At 40.8% G+C, this 20,641-nt stretch overlaps 1 protein-coding gene across 1 annotated transcript in view; it reads right to left on the minus strand.

The window, feature by feature from the left end:
* LOC146710994 (protein shisa-8) overlaps positions 1 to 20,641 on the minus strand; it is a 141,451-nt gene that overhangs the window by 12,527 nt on the left and 108,283 nt on the right. Inside the window, exon 5 of the mRNA XM_085453671.1 lies at positions 8,342 to 8,458. Coding sequence (XP_085309797.1) covers positions 8,342 to 8,458 — 117 coding nt within the window. The remainder of the gene's footprint in view (positions 1 to 8,341; positions 8,459 to 20,641) is intronic.

Consider the following 20,641-nt stretch of genomic DNA (forward strand, 5'->3'; position numbering starts at 1 on the left):
ATGCCACAGTTTCATTTTGGGGTGACATTTCTCTGGAGATTTGTCGGCTGCACATCCATGACGTTAATCTTCATTCCCAACACATCCCAAAGATGCTTTATTGGAGTGAGATCTGGTGACTGTGGAGGCCATTTGAGTACAGAAAACTCAGTGTCATGTTCAAGAAAACAGTTTGAGATTATTTGAACTTTGTGACATGGTGTGCTATCCTGCTGGAAGAAGATGGGTACACTGTCAACCAGTGTTGGTCAAGTTACTTGAAAAAAGAAATCAGTAACTAATTACTGATTACTACCCCCAAAAAGTAATCCCATTACTTTACTGATTACTTATTTTCAAAAGTAATTAATTACTTACTTACTTAGTTACTTTTTAAAAACACGATTTACAACCTGAATAGGTGATAAAGCGATCGATCTTTCAGCCCAATTCTACTTTTTCTGCATAATCCATCATACAAAATGTAATCCAGTGGAAAAGTCTCTTTTTAAAACTTGTTTTATTAGTTTTAATCTTTTAACTTTATGCATCAAGCAAAAATTTAATTATATGCAACATTCTCTGACTGGAAGAAATTTGTTTACTATTTAAACCTATTTTCTGCACATTCCAGCACATAAAAAATATTTTTTTGTGTGTTTACATTCACTAGATGCAAGTAACACACAGCAGAAAATAAATAAAGTCATAGACTAGCGGTCCTTTTGCTCTATTTTCACCTGTAAAGCAGGAGTGGGGTAGGCGGAGGTTTACCCTGGTGCAGGTGTGTCGCAGCGGGCAGTGGAAGAATCTGCGAGTTTCTCTGTGAATTTCCCATTACGTCATAGCGCACTCGGTGCTTGCTTGGAAGGGTTTTTTCGCTGTAAAAAGAAGTTTTCTTCCCATGCACAATGGACGCTAATGTTCCTTACAAAGTAAGGTCAGTACTTCCACACTTTAAACGCTGCACGCTCATACTCTCTCCCGCACTCGATATATGATCCACTGTTGATCTGCACACAGCTGTTGTCACGAACGTCGCACTCACTTACGTCACTATCATGAGACATTCTTGCAAAAAATCACGGTTTTAGTAACGCAGTAACGCAGCGTTCCTACGGGAAAGTAATGGTAATCTAATTACCGTTTTTGCAATAGTAATCCCTTACTTTACTCGTTACTTGAAAAAGTAATTGGATTACAGTAACACTTTACAAGTAACGCGTTACTGCCTACCTCTGCTGTCAACATAAAGGGATGGACACGGTCAGCAACAAAGCTCAGGTAGTCTGTGGCATTTACACAAGTTCAGTTAGTATTAAGAGGCCCAAAGCGTGCCAAGAAAATATCCCCCTTCACCATTAAACCACCACCACCCTGAACTGTTGACAGATGGCTGGATGGATTCGTGGTTTCATGTTTCTGCCCATCTAAGTGTTACAGCAAGAACAAAAATTCTGTAGTCCCAGTTTCCTATTATTTGCTTATGGACAGTAGAGCCTGCGGACTTCTGGTGCTCTAGCCAATCCGCTTCATGGTTTGATGAGTTGCATTGCATTAAATTAACTACTTAAAATCTCATATTTATATATATATATATATATATATATATATATATATATATATATATATATATATATATATATATATATACACAGGACAGTTACAAGTACTTGGGGATCCCGCAGGTGAATGGGAACCATGAAGAGGCCGCTAGAAAAGCTGCAACCACCAAGTACCTGCAGAGGGTCAGGCAAGTCCTGAGGAGTCAGCTGAATGGTAAGAACAAGATCCGGGCCATCAACACGTACGCCCTGCCCGTGATCAGGTACCCTGCTGGGGTAATAGGCTGGCCAAAGGAGGAGATAGAAGCCACTGACATAAAGACAAGAAAGCTCCTTACCATGCATGGAGGGTTTCACCCCAAATCCAGCACCCTGAGGCTGTACGCTAAGCGGAAGGAAGGGGGCCGGGGACTGGTGAGTGTCAGCACCACAGTCCAGGATGAGACAACAAACATCCAAGCCCCAACTGACCGAGTGCTCAGTGAATACCTCAGGCAGCAGAAACCCAAGAAAGAGGAGGGAGACGAGGAACCATCATGGAAGGACAGGCCCCTGCACGGTATGTACCACCGGCAGATAGAGGAGGTGGCTGATATCCAGAAATCCTACCAGTGGCTGGACAAAGCTGGACTGAAAGACAGCACAGAGGCACTAATCATGGCAGCACAAGAACAAGCTCTGAGCACAAGATCCATAGAGGCTGGGGTCTATCACACCAGGCAAGACCCCAGGTGCAGGCTGTGTAAAGATGCCCCAGAGACAATCCAGCACATAACAGCAGGGTGCAAGATGCTAGCAGGCAAGGCATACATGGAAAGCCATAACCAAGTGGCCGGCATAGTGTACAGGAACATCTGTGCCGAGTATAATCTGGAAGTCCCGAGGTCAAAATGGGAGATGCCCCCAAGGGTGGTGGAGAATGACCGAGCTAAGATCCTGTGGGACTTCCAGATACAGACGGACAAAATGGTGGTGGCTAACCAACCGGACATAGTGGTGGTAGACAAACAGAAGAAGACGGCCGTAGTGATCGATGTAGCGGTTCCGAATGACAGCAATATCAGGAAGAAGGAACACGAGAAGCTGGAGAAATACCAAGGGCTCAGAGAAGAGCTCGAGAGGATGTGGAGGGTGAAGGTAACGGTGGTCCCCGTGGTAATCGGAGCACTAGGTGCAGCTAGGCGAGTGGCTCCAGCAGATCCCGGGAATAACATCGGAGATCTCTGTCCAGAAGAGCGCAGTCCTGGGAACAGCTAAGATACTGCGCAGGACCCTCAAGCTCCCAGGCCTCTGGTAGAGGACCCGAGCTTGAAGGATAAACCGCCCGCAGGGGCGTGCTGGGTGTTTTTTTATATATATATATATTTTTTTTTTTATTTATTTATTTATTTATTTTTAATAACATGACATCAAATGGAAATATCATGCTTGTCCCTTTTCACCATGTAAGTTACATTTCAGTTCACTGACAGAATTGGTAACTTCTGGCTCTCCAAAGCAGTGTTCTGTAGATTTTAAGCAATACTTTCCTTAGGAGTATTCAGCTTTTAATTATTTAACACCAGGAAAGTCCGGCAGAGCTGAGGTGGTAAAACTGAATAAGCTACAAGAAAGAAGAAAATCCCCCCTGCAGAACATCATAGCTCAGACGTTCCATTTGTTTTGAATCAGAAGGTTTCCCCTTTATAGAAACATTGCTGAAGGAAATGTTAAAACTAGATTGTTATGCTTTTCCTCATTAGTCTCTACAGGTTGTTCACTAATCGCTGCATGTAGAGAAATTGCATCATGAAGTGCAAAACGTAAAAAAAAAAAAAAAAAAAAAGCTAAACCAGAGGAGCTGATTCATCTTCAAAGCCAGAGTTTGAGATCCCTCCAGTTCACGTGTCTAAAAATTCACAACACCTTTTTTTCATTATTATTTACTTTATGTGTCCTGAAGCATATACTGAAAGTTTCAACAACCACAAAGAGAAAAAAAAATCCAAATTGTAATCTTATGCTGTTCTTCTCAGAAAGCAGATTTTCCTGTTTCCACCCTAATTCTGCATTCACTGGATAATAAATTCATTCCAGTTTATACAAGTGTTGTAACTTGCATATCAAAACAAAATTCAGATTGACAGCATTTTGTCTGTACTCCCCTTTAAAACTGCAGGATTGTTAAAATGTAATTAAAAACTTCAGGCAGTCTTGGCCCGCAGTTTGGAGACCGAGTGGTTTGGCAAACACTCCTTCACAGCCTCTTTGAGAAAATCCCTCCACCTTCTGTCTTGTGTTTTTTTTTCTTGCTGTAAACCTGACGCTCACTGGTCACTGACTTGGATTTAACTCTGTCAGTCACACATAGGTTTGTAATTGTTTATAAAAAATCCTTGCCTTCACACTCGATTCTGAGCGTCTCCTCTACATGTTCATCTGGTTTCTGTCCAATCACGTTCTCCCTCTCTCACCTTTAGCATCTTTGTCCCGTGCTCTCCCTGCCAGTCCACCCCTACTTCCTCCAGTACTTTAATTAAGTTATCAGAGCTGCTTGATCCTCAGTCCTGCTGCTACACCTGGCAACGGTTTGACGTCATAGAGTTTCCTGACCTCTTTGACATGTTTCATTCTTACACACAAATTTTAAAATCTAAATTTTTTCCCTTTTTTTAACATCACCTTTTGTGTCTTGCTTTGCAGGATAAATTTTAAAAAGCAGAAGTGAGGTTTTACCTGCTGCAGGAAGTCCAAGTGTGTTAATAAAGATTTCAAAGCTTAGTTCAGATACATGCTGTTTCACCTGACTGATGGTCAGCTGTCCTGTCCAAATTGTTGGGTGTCCTAGCTATGACTTTGCCCACACAGGAAGGATTTCTGGACCCACTGACTTGTTTATTGCACAGTAAGAGAAGTGATAAGCATGTGTGAAAAGATGATTGGTCTGAGTACATTTACTGCATAGCACTGTGCAAAAGTCTCGAGCTTGTATCTCAAGCCACTTTGTCACTAGCAGCAACAGGCTATAGTTCCCATTTCTTTGGTTGTATCTATGAAAAACACCAAAGACAACAGACAGGCATAAATAAGTATCTATATATCAACAAGATGATACCCACACAGCTATAGGCAAAACTTGGCAGATCTTGGCCTTAAAACAACTGAGAAAATTGGACCAGTGGAGGACAAAATAAATAGTTGCAAGTCTTAAAAAAAGGTATCTACAGCAGATGGATTTAAAAGTCATGTGCTTAGGAAATGAGCAAAGACCTGACACCAGACCTGAGAGATGGAGTTTACTGTTCACTGTAGCCTCATCAAAAATGATCTCAGTGGACGTGTGGCTGTCAAGAAGCGATCCTTAAGGAAGGAAAACAGAGAAAAGCTGAGGTATGCCAAATTACACTCGAACTGTCAGTGGTCAGAAGATCAGTGGTAACAGGTCTGACGGGGTGACGAATCTAAATTTGAAATTTTTGGTTCAAATCTTGTCAGTACATACAGAGGAGGTCAGGAAAGAGGCAGCGAGCGAGTGTCTAGAGCCATAAATAAAACACGGGGGAGGCTCTGTCGTGGTTTGGGGCTGCATCTCAGGCAGTCATGTTGGGGCGACAGAACGTGTAAACACAGAAAAGCAGATTTTGATCCACTATGCAATACCATCTGGAAAGCTTCTGATTTGCGTAGGCTTAACTTTTCAGCAATGATCCCAAACACACTGCCAATGCAGTAAAAGCATACCTGGATAGAAAAACACACAATGTTACACTGTCAGTCATGGATTGGCCTCCCCAGAGCCCGGACCTCAACATCATTGAAGCAGTGTGGGATCATTTTGAAGAGAACAGAATAAAAAGGAGCCAAAATCCAAAGAAGAGCTTTGAAAGTCCTTCAAGAAGTCTGGAGAACTATTCCTGAAGACTACTTAAAGAAATGAAAAGAAATAGAGAACTCTAAGAGAACAAGCTTCTGAAAGTGAAACAGCACAAGCTGATAGGATTGTTTTTTGTGCAGTGTGAAGAATGAAATAAGGAGGAAACAGCTAGCCTGGCTTTGTTCGAATAAAACACAATCTGCTGAAATGTCTGAAAGACGTGGATCTCATTAGATTGTTGGCAAGAAAACAAAAAATCACATTTCCATATTTGTCAAATTATTCATTCCCAAATTATGCGCCACATCCAGTGATTGTGGAGGAATGAATTGAAAAGAAACAAATTGCTCGAAATGTTCTGACACAATGTCATGATGAAAGCGTTATAACATATGCAAGTCTTTCACACACACAGTTTTCATGTCTCACATGAATGTTGTCACAGAAACAGATTTCTTTTTAAAGCAGATGTGCTCACAGGGCTTTTGGAGAAGATATAGAGGGCATTGCCAGGGGTCGTAGGTTGTTCTGGTGTTGTGTAAGCTTTTAGGTACATACGGTAGTTAAAGAGCGTGGATGATCAGCATCGCTGATGACAAAAAGCAGAGCACTCTAAAACTGTGTGTGTGTGTGAGAGAGACAGAAATAAAGCAGTTACAAAACAGAGAAGAGCCTATGGGTCATCAAACAGTCTTAACTCAATACCTAGACATCGAGTGAAAGAGGAGGTTATTGCACCTCCGTCTGTGAAGGATGTGATACTTTGAAGTATTTTTCAGGGAAATGTGGCTGACGCTCATTGTGGATAGGAGATTGCTGCTGCTGCAGTCGGCCTTTGTCTCCCAGTCACTGAGCAGAATAATGAGATGAGATTGTCTCATTCTTGCTCTTTTTCTCTTCAGTCATTTTCCACAGTCACACCACATTTTGCTGACCTCAGTTTTTGCGAGCTTAGTGTCCTAATTCTATGTGTTTAATATAAACGATCAACTTTTTCTTCATTCTTGAAAACAGTAGTCAGCACCACGTGGGCTCTGCTGCAAGGAATCACTTACATGTTTTGATGGCTGCAATTAGAAATCTTGCAATATTAAGTAAAGTAAAGTAAATATTTCTCTCTTGTTCAAAGCAACATTTTAGCTCCTGAAAGTGCTGTTGAATGAACTGACTGAATTATAAATGAGAGTTTGGAGTGAGGTGTCTTATTTTAGCCTTACCAACAGGCACATTATTATAGACAACTACTGTCTGTGTATATGCATATGTATGAAGTCCCCAAATACCACTTTCTACAATTTTTGGCTATTACATCAATTCAAATCACTCCCAGTGTATGCAGCTAAACAACACAACAACCAATCACAGTAGATCATCCCACCAGCCGATCCAAGTCCTACACCATAGCATTATTCCAAATGTTTTATACTTAATAATCAGTTCAAATCTGCTGCCAGTGATGGCAAAATCATTTAATTCATTTATTTGGATTTCCTAAACACTGAAAAGTTGCATAATGATACCAGTCAATCCGTTGCCACATTGTTTAGTTACTTTAATCCACACATTAACTACTGCAATAACATCTGCGTTTACATGTCAATAAACAATGCATGCACATGTGCCAAGCTGCTGTTCCTCATCTTTGTCACAGTGTCCTTATCTGTCTGAAGTAATCACATGAAGAAGGTGCGTGTGTGCGCTTTTGTGTGCGTGTCCCTGTTTGCATCTACACGTTTACACTTCCCTCCCTCAAGTGTGCATTTGCATTTGGATGAACAACATCCTGCGTGTGTACGAGTGTGCGATATGTTGGTTTATTCATGTATTTTCACAGGGCAAGCTTGAGGCGTGAACTAGACGCTTCACCCTGCTGCTGGCCAGACTCTACTGTCACTCAGCCAGTCTCTGTCGTGTGTGCACACGCATGTTACAGCTTTGGTTTTATAATGTGAACCAGCTGAGTTACCATTCCACTACAAGTAAAAGTACATCATCATTACTGGTTTTACCAGTCTCACACTGCTGAGTTATGATCAATATTTCCAGGAAGGACCTGCCAGTATTATACTGGTTGAACTCACCCGTTGCACACAGTACGTTCTTCTTTAATTTAACTGACTTTTATGTTTTGTCTCTGTAAATCCAGCATGCATATTGATGGTTTTCCACTGGTTTTTGCTGTATATTTGGACAAGTTATGTGTGTTATGTGTGTATTATTGATGACAGCGCAAACCAACCCAAGCTTTGCTATCAGCCTTGTGTGCGCATCTGTGCACCTTGCTTCTAATCTCCTGCTCGCCAGTGACAGCTTCTCGGTATAATGTGTCTAATATTTAGCTGCAGAGACCAAAATGAAAGTTTAAGCTGGATGGTGCTACGGTGCATGAAAGAGCCTTGCTAACATTGTTTTCCTCAAAAACTCAATAGAAGAAAGTAGCTTCTTCAATTTCTGTTGCAGCTCTGATTTATGCATCATGGTGGTGAGGATATTGTGGTAATTTTTTTCATTTGTTTTTTAGGCAATTTTCTTCTCTTGTGTAAGTGCCTGCAGTATTTTTCCAACATTAGATCCTTGTAATATCAAACTGGTAGAACAATATTTGAGAATGGGTGATTATTTAAATCATGGTGGTGGGCTCATATGGTCATAATATTTACATCACAGCTGCTGTAATCTGGTGTAACAGGGTAAATCTAGACTCTACCACAGCACTCAAACATGATTCATAACTCAGAATGTCTGGATAAGAGTCAGACTCATACAAAAAACCCATCATTTTCTACTACCGTACACATTTGGCTTCACTGACCTTTGTACAGTAAGTCTGTGTTCTGCAAGTGACTTGTTATGTGCACACCAGCAGCCGCATCCATGAGTAAGCATGCAAACATACAGCTGTAAACATGTATGCATGTAGTCAGGTTTAGTATGTGTTACTCACCCACAGCCTTGAGTGAGGCATACTTGTTGAAGCCAATTCCCAGGTTGTTGTGAGGGTGAGACAAAGCCATGGCTGGACCCAGAGGAGATAAAGCTGCATTGTTTAAATGGTTGTGATCTATGAAAGACAGAGAGAGAGAAGCAAATATCAAACAAATATCTAAAAGTTGATCAAAGAAAATGCTAATTGAGAGAATATTCTCAGGAGGAATAAGCGCATTAAACCATACAAAGAGAGAAAAGCAGCTCTCCTCTCTATAACTCTGGCCTTATTTGGCTGACATTTTTTTTATGAATGGATGGGGATGATTTTTAAATGTTTTTTATGTTTCCATTTCCAGAAAGTGATGCAAAAGCTCTTTAAGCTCTTTAGTCAGGAATGCAAGAACGAATTAGTTGCGGGCGTGATTTGTGCACTTCTTTCAGGCCACATTACAAAATGTCCATTTCCTAATCAAAATAACAAATATATTCAAAAAGCTGTTTTTTAATTTAATTAAATTTTTTGTTATTTTTACATCTGCAGGTCAACAAGGACACGAGAAAACACCACTTACCATAGGCCTCTGTTTGAGTGAAAACAAGGACAGCTGACGAGGAAATTGAGCACTCAAAACTCAAGCTGAAAGTTGACAGATTTGTTTACAGCGCTGAAAGTCGGATGAACTTGCACATTCACAGCTGCATCGCTATCGGCTAACTGAAAATGCCCGCTCACAGTCCTGCAGGCGTACAGCTAAGCATTCAACTGTAACTTGACAGCTACTCAGCTGAGGCACTCATCACCCAACCACAACCTCCATCTTATTTAGTTTTGGTATTTTATTATGACGATTGAATGGTCATGTATATTTTTATTTAACCCTTATGCCCGCTTCAAATTTTTACCCTTTCGACACCTTGGTGGACCAAAATGTACACACAAAAAATCTGCCATAAAAAAATCTTTTTCCCCCTTTTTTCACTTAATCAGCTTGAGCCCTTATAAAATGATCAAAACATTCAGGATTTTAACTCTTTAAATACAAGTTTAATTATTCATTATTTAAAAAAACAAAACAAAAAAGAAAAAATTATTTCCCATATTATAAATAGTCGGGGGATGGGGCATCGCTGAGTCTTGGACATGTCAAATATCAGCAAAATCTGATAACAGATACTCCCTCCTGACACCTTCATGGCCAGAAGTGTCTCATTGACTTCCACTAAAATCACGTGTTTTAGTCTCTAGGTCACTGTAGTATAAACCATTCGTCTTACCCCCTCTTTGCATTATTGGAGTGCAAATAGGGAAGTGGAAGAGAAATGATCACCAGCATAATTAAGACATGGTTTAGCATCACCTGATCTTGCTCTAACTATAAACATTTTTTAAAAAATAAAACGTCTTGATTCTAATCTTAAAACTAGACATGGTTTCTATCCCCCAAATTAACCTGGTTCCACAGGACGAACCACAATTAAACCTCCAATCGGAGTGCTCTGTTAGGGTAATACGATACTATTAGGTCTTTAAGATATGTTGGCACCTGATTATTCAAGACCTCATATATGAGAAGGATTTTTAAATTCAATTCTGGATTTAGCAGGAAGCCACTAAAGAGAAGCTAAGATGAGAGAAATATGATCTCCGGGGTCCCTCTTCTACTCTTGCTGCAGCATTTTAGATTAACTTCTCAGGGAGCTTTTAGAAATGGCTGATAACAAGAAATTACAATACTTCAGCTTGTAAGTAAGAAAGGCACAAACTAGTAATTTGGCATCACTCTGAGAGTCTATTTGTGATTTAAGTGACACTACACAGATGAAAGGATGTAGTCCATGATATGTGCACGTTGAGGGACATATTCTGGTCATTTCTCACAGTTTTACTGGAGGTCAAGCTAATGCCATCCAGGGTAAATATTGGTTCGATATCATGTTTCTGATGATTTTAGGGCAACGTGCAATAACCTGAATAAGTCTGAATTTAAAGGTAGAAAATTGACTTCTTGTTTTATGTTGAAGGTTAGTTTCTCATGTGGTTTTTGGTGATTTTACTTTCTGTGTTAGTGTCTGATTGAATCCACCTGTACCTTGTGTGATCTCTCCAGTGTTCACTCTGCGACTATTCATTCTTTATCAGGTCTTTGTCATTAATTCCTCCTGTTCACGAGTTATCCTGGGTTTTTAAAAATGACATTTTTTTGTTATTAAAAAATAATCTTAGAGGAAAATGGGTGACAGAATCCCAACTCTAGTCACCAAAGGTACCTGTTTCTGCAATTAATCATTGGAATCAATGGAATACATTTTTCAAAACAACATAAAAGCAACTGCACTCATCTTTGACAATAACAACACAGCATCTCAAAGACTCTGCAAGCCTTCCTGAGAAACAAGGTCAGGCCAGGATTACCTCCCTTCTCTGAAAGTGTCATCTTTCCAGAAGTACAAAACTTAGCTAAAACTGTTTCCTGAAGAGGATGACGCACACACACACACACACACACGCACACACACACCTGACTCCTGGATCCACCAGCCCCACAATAGCTGAAATGCATCGATGGGAATCAAGCGAGGGGGAAACAGGAGAGCGAGGCGGAGAGCGCGGGAGACGCAGGGAGAGAAACCAGAGAGCGAGGGATGTGACACCAGCGCTGACTGATTGAATTAGAAATAGATCTTCACTTCCCCTTGTAATTGATATGCAGTAATGACACGCTGTGTAGCACAGAGTGCAGGGAAGCCCAGTCGTGTGTATGCGTTGTATAGCTGTGTGTGTATGTAAAATATCTTGTGTGAACCATGTATGCCGCCTCTCTCATCACTCATTCGCCTACCTAGAGTTAAAAGGAGCACATCCATCAATCAACCAATAAACAAAAACCCACCTACACTTAAAATTGCTTTAGTTATTTAATTTATGCAGGAATTGCGAACGATTGCACAACATTCAAAGCAATTGCTCCTGCTCTTTAAGTGCCCTACATTTGGATCCCTTGTTCTCAAGCACTCCTTTTGTGAACCAACAACAGTGGAAATAATGAGAGGGTCAGACAGAAAGACAGGGAGTTGAAGGCAGACACAGCTAATTGATGGAAAGATCCCTGGCCACTCTCCAGTTTGACCACAGGGCTGTTCCCGGCCACCAGAAAGAGAGTTAGAGAGTGAGACAAAGAGGTTTATTTTTGAAAGATTTTGTTGTTTTACTCCAGCATAACATGTAACAGTGCGCATACTACTTTTGACCTTTTTCTGCTCAGTGAGTTTTTAGCATCCTCCTTCAGCAACGTTATGACAGACATGGTAATATGCTGAGGCACAGGACAGAGGACGAAATGCAGGATGGGTAAGACAAGTTTAGCTTAGCGTTAGTGTTATTATTCTCAAATAGTTTTTGATGCATGTGTTTATATTTAGAGCGAGATTTATGAACATGTGCGTCCTTAGAGATAGTAAATAGCTGCTGACCTGACTGGAGTAAAAAGCCATTTGCCCTTCAGTGATAAGGAAGGGCACAAAAACAACATGTCACACATTACAAATGACATTTCAAAAAGAACTTCAGGAGCATTGCCATTGCTTAACCATTAGATTATTAACCATATACAGAGTTTATACAATTTTTCAACAACAACTAAACATCAAGCAAGCATGGAGCAACAAAAGCCATAGAAATCAGTGTATGTGCATCCGTGCAATGCAGTGGATTTGTTTCCTTTCTTTTTTTTGGTCTCTTGCCCATTTATCAACAAAAGAAACAGTGAAGAAAAGTAATACGTAATAGTGAGCAAAAAAGAAAGCAGCAGAGCCTTTTAAAGGCTGTAAAAGCCGAGTCCATATTGTCCACAGTGCCACACCTTTTCTATTACGCCTTCAGTTTTATGTCATAACTTTAACAATATGTTAAAAGCCAAAGCCAAACCGTGTCACACTGCTATAGTAAAAATCTGCTTGTAATAAAACGGTTTAGAGAAATGGTCTATAAATAAACATTATTAGCCCTGTTAAAATGATTAAAGCGAATCTAACATTGTAGCTTAACTCACTTTGGATTAGCTGTGTCCTCATTTTAAGCATTGCTTCATTGTTGGCCTTTAGAATAATTGTTAATTAATTTTGCATCAGTCACAGATGATTAATACCTTACTAAAAGCAGGAGTTAAACTGGTTAATTGAACAAGAAGAAAAAATATGAGGGGGCAGTTGCAGAAGGGTGAACATCATTTTCAGTCTGACAATCACTAATTATTTAAAACCCAGCCTTGGAAATCAAGGTTTTTGACATTTACATAGCACACAGGAAGCAGCAGATTAAAAAAGACAAAAAACAAACAAACAAAGAAAAGTATCTAATGCTTGTTTTATGCTACTCTTGTTGTGCCTGTTCATGCTATTGTGCAGCCCTTAAACAAGCTAATGGCAGGTAGCTCAGCTGTGGGTAAGTTTGTGGGTAATGCTGATTGGCTGGCAAAAAGGGGAGGGAGTAACAGGCAGCATGAAAAGTACAGTCAGTGGCTGCAGTGCACACTTTTCATGGCCGATACACAAACAACAGCACAAACAAGAGTAGCCCACAGACAGGCTGTACCACATACTTTGGACACTTGGTCATAGCTGTTGTTGTAGCATGCTAAAATATAGCAAATGTTCTAGTGGCTAACTAGACTTTAGGTGCTAAAATACTCATGTGACATAGCAAAAACTAGCTAGCTAGCTGCTATCATTTTGATATAGTTTCCACCCTCAGTTGCAGAACTTGCTGCCCAAAGAGATTTCTCGCGTTGTGAGGGAAAAATATGTATTTCCTGAGTTGTTAACTAGGTGAAACCATTCACAGAGGTTGTTGCTCCCAAATCCTTGTTGTGAGTAGTTGTCCACTAACACCCACTAACAAACCACAGAGAGGCAGTGAAACTCGAAAAACTGCGACACCTTCAGAGCTCGAATACCTGTTATTTTTTCCAATAATTGGTGGTTACCAGGCAATCGCCAACTGGTCTCTATGGTCTCTTTTGTCCTATAATTACATGGTTCGTATTTTTTTCAGTTGTTTTTAAAAAATTTTCTACCCTGTAATATGCACAGCATGTTGATTGAATTGATTTCATCAGCTGTTTGATTTGATCAAACATGTTGTCAACATGTAGTGCAGCTCGGTTCTCTGAGCATGTAACTCCTTACGGATCCTCCTTCACATGTTTCTTTGAGTTTATGTTTTTCCACTGAGGTAAAGAGAGAGTTTTTAGGAGAAGTCACAGGAGGATTTTCTTTTTTTTGACAATTCATCTGCAACCCCCATGTCCTCCCTTTCTCTTGGTGTTTGTTTGTGTTCCTTCTGTTAGGTTATGTGGCCCTGGGGCATATTTCTTGTTTTTTCTCAGTCACTGTATTTTTGAAATATTTTTTGGACATCACTTGCTCCATCCAGTTCCTGGGTTCCACTTGACACACTTTTAAACTGAGTTGCTTTTGAGGGGTTTTCCCCTTCTCTCTCTGTAACCTGTCTGCTTCTGTAAGTGTCCTGTGCTTGCATCATCCCTCTTTATTCACCTTTTTTCAAACAAAAGTATTTCTGCTATCCTTTCATTTTCACATTTATGAAATATCAGGTCTCTAGTCTGTTTTCATTAATGATTTGCGAAATGTTACCCCTCAGCCGTCGCGATACGATTCATACCGCTGCAAAAAAAAGTGTGAGAGAGATTGAAAAGGAACAAATTATTTCCTGCAGTTTGTATTCGTGAATAAATTCTCTCTGAATGTCCCACATTTCCTCTGCATGTGTGTTCACGAGGCTGCGTGCGGTTTTTGATGTACTGTAGTATGGAGGCCTCGGAGGAAAAGCGCTGATAAGAATTCAAATTTATGTTTATTAAATGGAAGCAGATGAGAAAATGAGGACTTTACCATACATGAATGTAATTCACAGTGTGTAGAGGCGAAAACTGTGAAAGTGATGAAATGTATGTGGACCTGTGTGTGTGTGTGTCCTATACCTTTGTGAGCAGCTATAGCAAATAATGTCTGTTTGGCATGTGCACGCTTCCCTCCAGCGTGTATTTGTTTTGATTTGTATGTGTGTACTTTGAAGCATACCTTGTTTGTGTTTGTGACTAGAGTGTGTGTGTGCAGCCAGGCAGGCAGGCAGGAGAGCACCGCTGGGTGATGGCCTAATTCAGCAGGGCTCAACATCAAAGAGGTTGACTGCTGCAAGGGCTTCAGCCAGTCTTACTCTGAAATGACTACTGTCACACACACACACGCGCACAAACACACACACGCACACACACACAAACGCACACACACACACACGCACAGCTAATGAGAGACAGAGAGCAAGAGAGGGAGGGAAGAAGAAAGGGGAATAAATGTAAGAACAGCAGAGTGGGATGGAGAGAGACGAGGACAGCTCGGTTTTGTTTAATGGCAAAGACTCGTCATGAAACAGAAGCCGTTGTCTCAACTTCACCCTTTATACTATAACTTGAAAATACAATGTTTATGAATATATTTGTTAAATTTATTGTCTGATGTTTCACAGTGCAGAGCACTAGCAGGGCGCAGTTTGAGTGATGTGCAGGGTGATATAAGATCATCTGTGGAACTGCAGGGCACTCTGGATGTGTTTGTGGTTGTTTCATCTTATGTGAGAGAAGGAAAGCAAAGACAAAAAAGAGGATTCAGAGGTAGGACAGAGCAGAGGAGGCTTAAAGCTTTGTCTCTTATACTTTGTGTACAGCACATGTAACGCACCAGCTGTTCAAGGGACTGGTTTGTATGTATGCTGATGTGCATATTAGTTTTTTAGAGCAGAAGGTACAAAATCATATGTGGCCTCACATACTGCAGGCCACTTGGATCAGTGGCCTTCTGTCAGGACAAAGAAGGTGAGCAGTGATTAGCAGTTGCTTAATGAAATCTGAAAATAAACACCAATTAAAACTAAAGTGAATGTGATTCCTCTCCTTTCATTAAGGCTGTTTCCAAGCATTACTGCCACCTTGTGGTCATGAAAGATAGCTGTTGTCACAGGACAACAATGCACACTTTACTTTGATTCCACTGAAATCTAGTGTGTCTCGATTACATTGGGGGTGTCTTGTTATTGACCGCATAAACCTTTGGTGTTTGATGGGAAACTCATGGAAGTTTAGCATGGCAGACAAGATGCTGCTGGCTTCACTCTGCTAAGATCAGTTTTGATCTGCACATTTGCAGAATGTTTTCATGGTGTTTGATTTATTTTTTGATTTATCGTTTTTAGTTCAAAGGAATATCCCAACTGCAATTTTTTTTAAATTCTTTTTGGCGTTAGTACTTTGTTCTATGTCTTTTGTCCTGTCACCCTTCCTTCACTTGCGGCAATGGCTGCCTCTCACTGGTTCTTCCTGTTAAAAAGGGAGTTTTTCCTTCTCACTGTCACCAACAAGTTTACTCATACAGGGCTGAGTGATGGTTGAGGTCTCTCTGTATTATTGTAGGGTCTTAACCTTTTAATATAAAGCGCCTTTAGGCAGCTGTTGTTGTGCGCTATATAAATAAATTCTATGAGTGTGTTAGGGAAAATATTATAAAACACTTCTTCAGTAAAGACTTCAGAGAAGAGAAACACAGACAGTTTTACTTGTTGCTTAGCAAGGGCAGCTCTGAGCTCTCGCACGAGAGTGAGGGCTCAGGGACTCAGAGACTGCCCCGGTCTTTATTTTATAGTTCCAGTGTGTGTGTGTGTGTGTGTGTGTGTGTGTGTGTGTGTGCTGCTGATCAAAGGGTCATAAAGCACAAAAGGTACACCCTTGGTCAGGAAGAGGGTAGTCTCCCCCACCCTAGATGGTTCACCCTTGATAACACCGTGAGGAAGTCCAGTAGTTCAAGCACTTAGACTAGAACAGACGTAGTTACGTTAATCCTACCGTAAAACAATAAAACAAGGTACGAGCTCTTTCCCATGCTCCCAGGATGTGGGGGTGAACCAAGCCTGCTGAAAATCACACATCCTGTCACTACACAATTGATTATATGCCTCTAAGCATACATGGTTAAACATTTCCTAATACAAATAACTACAAACAGCATCCTACCATAAGCAAACTTATATCACTAAAAGATTATACTGACTACTAAATACAATTTTCCATTGACAGAGTGTGAGAAGAGACCCAGTCCTGTAATTTGTGAGGTGGCATTTTGTCACCAGTTTTGAGTTTTGCTGTTTTCATGCTGTCAGGAAATTGTCCAGTTTGGTGTGATAAGTTGAAGTTTTGAGTTAGTGGTTTTCTTTTTCCATTTATTAACACCATCTATAACTTCTTCATGTGTAGCTGTAATGCTGTTAAACCGCTCATCAGTGTGACAGCTAGTGGTGCTGAGGAAAAAGCTGTTATCAGTGTGATTTTCCAGTTCATGTGGATGATGTTCAGTGTAATGAGAAGCGCTCAGCGCTAGATCATATTGTACAGCAAACTTTTGCAGATTGTAGATTGGTCATTATTTTAAGTCTATGAGTTTTTTGTTGTTGTAATCAGTTTGAACATATGAAATTTCCCCCTCGCCGTCGCAGCTATCAGCTCCGGATTAAACTCTGCATCAGCTCCTTCCTTTTCCTTCTTTTGCATCTGTGAAGTCTTCATTTATATAGATTTTTGTTCCAGTGAGTGACTCAGCCCGCTGTATGGGTTTAACTGTTTGACTGTATAATTATGTGCACTGTCCTTCTTGAGCTCCTGCTGCAATCAGACAGAAGTTTTCTCATTTTTTCCCCTTTTTTGAGCGAGGTCTCTCTCAATCCACAAATCCTTCCAAACACAGACTGTCAGACACATCGAAAACATCAGTTGTTTTTTTCAGTTTGTTTGGCAATTTCTGATTTTATGTCATCCGCCTGCTTTCGTCTGAAGGGTTGTTTTAAGCTAATCTGATCGTCTGCTTATATTTAAAAAAATAGAGTTCATTGTTTTTTGTGAAATGTTTTCTCTGACATAGAAGTAAGAAGATGTATGCCATGACTTTTTATGCCCTTATTTTAAGGGCATAAAATTGACCAAACAGTACCTATAGAGTTTACATATTATGTCTGTTATATTATGTTACATATATGTACTATATACATTATTATATTCTGTTTAATCAGTACAAAAATATGTAGAAACTATAATTTGTTGTTTTATCAGTGGGTAGTGTGGGTTATGTGCTGGACTGGTAGCATTTTATTTTATTGCTATGCTAAGCTAACCATTTGCCTCCCATGGCATCATATTCACATTTAAGATATTTGATTGCACCAGGTAACCTTTAACATATACTGCAAATGGCAGAAAAAATATTTCATGGTACTTACAGTCTTCTTCAGTAACTCTAGGCAAGAATAGGTTAGATAACTGGATGCTGTTTACATGTTAAAGCTTTGAGTGGGTACCATGTGTGCAGCATATGGGCCTCCTTCATTAATATCTCTTCCTGTCTCAGTGTGTTGGAAAAAGTACACACAAGCTTTACTCTGTGTTGTTGCTTAGCAAAGCTTTCTGCGTGTCCTCTCTTTCTTCCTCTGATTCTCAAAGTTTATCTTTTTAAAAATCTTTTTCTGTCACTTTTCCTCTGTTACATTTCTTTTCAGGCGTCTCTTTCTACTTCTGCACCTGCCTCTTCCCGCCTATCCTTCCTCCTTCCCTCCTCATACACCTTGTTTTCTCTGCAACCCTGTCTTGCCTAACTCTTTTGTTGTGACGGTAGAACATCTGTTGCGATGGAACGAAGCAGTGAAACCAATATGTGAGAAAGACTCATCTACCTTCATGTTTTCTTTTTGATTTCCCTGCCTCTTTTTCTCTGCCGTAAGTTTTAGTGAAGTGGGAGCTCAGTGTTTCTCTACATTTCACTCTTTTCTTTAACAGCATATAATCTACGGCAATACTGTTGTACTGATGAGTACTACCATTATGAGCAAAACACTTCAGTGAATATTCAATGATGAAATAATTTTTGCCTCACTGACCTGCTGACTGTCCAGTGGCCATACTTCTAAACTCTCTTAATACTAAGAGGAACGTGAAGAGAGACTGATGAATGACTAGAAGTACCCGCGCCCTGCTTTGCCCAGCAAATCCCTGCTTTTCTCTTAATTTTTTTTGTACTCTTATTCTTGTTCCTCTGTGTTAAATAGAGTAAATGGAGTCATTTCAGCACACTAACATCAATGTTGAAGTCTCTTTAAAAACTGCTCCGCACGCCAACCCCCCAACCCCCCTTTTCTACCCCTCACACTCTATTTGCAGGATAAATGAGGGCTTATCCCAGGATAACACCATTATTTTCTGCCTTTAGCACAGACAATGAATGTGCTGAACGTTGCTGCTCATTGCTTTGCATAATGCAGTGAACACATCTATGCATAACACACACACACACACACACACTGACATGCTCATGCATGGACAGAGCGGTTTATCTAAATAAATAGAATTAGCTGTGGAAAGCATGTTGACTACAGAGTAGTCCAAATAATAAATAGAGCAAAGTGAAAGCAAAGTGAAAGAAGAAAGGATGAAAGAAATGGAGGTAAATTAGAGGTGAGGTAAAGATTATCTAATGTGTGTTGACAAACGATGATGTCACATCACTTAAACAAGACTTGAAATGCAGTCTTCAATCATGTAAGGTTCATTAAAACTACAAGAAAGATGTGTCAGCAGTTCACATCACTACTGTAACAGCTGCAGATGTCAGAAGTACTATATATATATATATATATATATATATATATATATATATATATATATATATATATATATATATGTATGTATATATATATATATATATATATATATATATATATATATATATATATATATACCGCAGACATGAGCGAGACAGATAAATATGAAGGAATGCTGGCTCGGACGTCGCCCGGATCAACAAGGTCCGCGTCAGGTGTTGAGGAACCAGGGCACCCTGACGAAAAGTGGGCTACTGGAACAAGAAGGCATCGGTGGGCAAGGGACGAAAACAGGGCGTTGTTGGAATGCTACTACGCAAGTAACCCCGGCGGAAGGGGCTACATGAATAGGATGAGGGACCTATGGATTCTTCGATACCCAACATCCACAATGACGGCGAAACAACTAGTAGCTCAGTGTTCCAACATTCGAAAGAAGGGACTGCTCTCACAGCTAGAGATTGACGAGGTACAACACAAATGCTACGGCAAGGAGGAGTCAGGACGCCAGGTCAGGGGGGAGATATCATCACCCCCACCCGAGATTGGGTACATAGCCCCAAGTGCGATAGGAGAAGGATCGTTGAGTGCGAGAGGAACTGACCTGAAAAATAGGATCATGGCCAAGCTTGAAACCTGGATCCCCCGTAGCCGGTTACCAAGATTACGTGAAGTACCCTCAGAAGGTCTGCTAGATGATGTTAATGCAGCACTACGGGCAATACCTACAACCACGATTACCGACACTAACAAGCTGATCTACAATACGGCAGCAGTGATCAGTGAGATGCTTGGCTACAAGTTGAACAGCCACAAGGGGCAGTACCCTCCATGGAGAAGGAGGCTAGAGGGCAAGATCAAAGTAGCACGGAGGGAGGTTAGCCAACTAACGGAGTTGCAGAAAGGTGCGACAAATAAGGTGCCTAAGAAATACAGCAAGTTGTCCATACCTGAGGCCTTGGAAACTGCCAAGCAAAGACTCACAGCCTTGGCCAGCCGCTTGAGGAGGTACACCAGAGAGATAGAAGGCAGGAGAATAAACCAGCTGTTCTCCACAGAACCAGCAAAGGTGTACTCTCAGTGGCAAGGGAACAATAAGAGAACAGCACCACCAAGGCTGGAGACGGAGCAATACTGGAAGAGCATATGGGAGAAGGATGCAACCCATAACGGCAATGCTCAGTGGCTAGAGGATCTGAGGGCAGACCACAGCGACCTCCCTGAACAGGGTCCAGTAACCATCACAGTGGCAGATATCCAAGAAAGGGTCTCCAGTATGAAGAGTTGGACAGCACCAGGGCCCGACATGGTTCACGCCTACTGGCTGAAGAAGCTGACTGCACTCCACGAGCGTCTGGCAGCACAAATGAACCAGCTGCTAGTTAACGAAAGACACCCGGAATGGCTAACTGAAGGCCGGACGGTCCTGATCCCCAAGGACCCCAAGAAGGGACCGGTCCCCTCCAACTACCGACCAATAACCTGCCTCAGTACTACATGGAAGCTCCTGTCAGGCATCATATCGGCTAAGATGAACAGGCACATGGGTCAATACATGAGCGGGACACAGAAAGGAATTGGCAAGAATACCAGAGGTGCAAAACA

The sequence above is a fragment of the Copadichromis virginalis genome, linkage group LG4, assembly GCF_057382275.1.
Source record: "Copadichromis virginalis isolate Kocher_CV1m ecotype Utaka linkage group LG4, C_Virginalis_male_GT1.1, whole genome shotgun sequence".
NCBI classification, from domain to species: Eukaryota; Metazoa; Chordata; class Actinopteri; order Cichliformes; family Cichlidae; genus Copadichromis; species Copadichromis virginalis.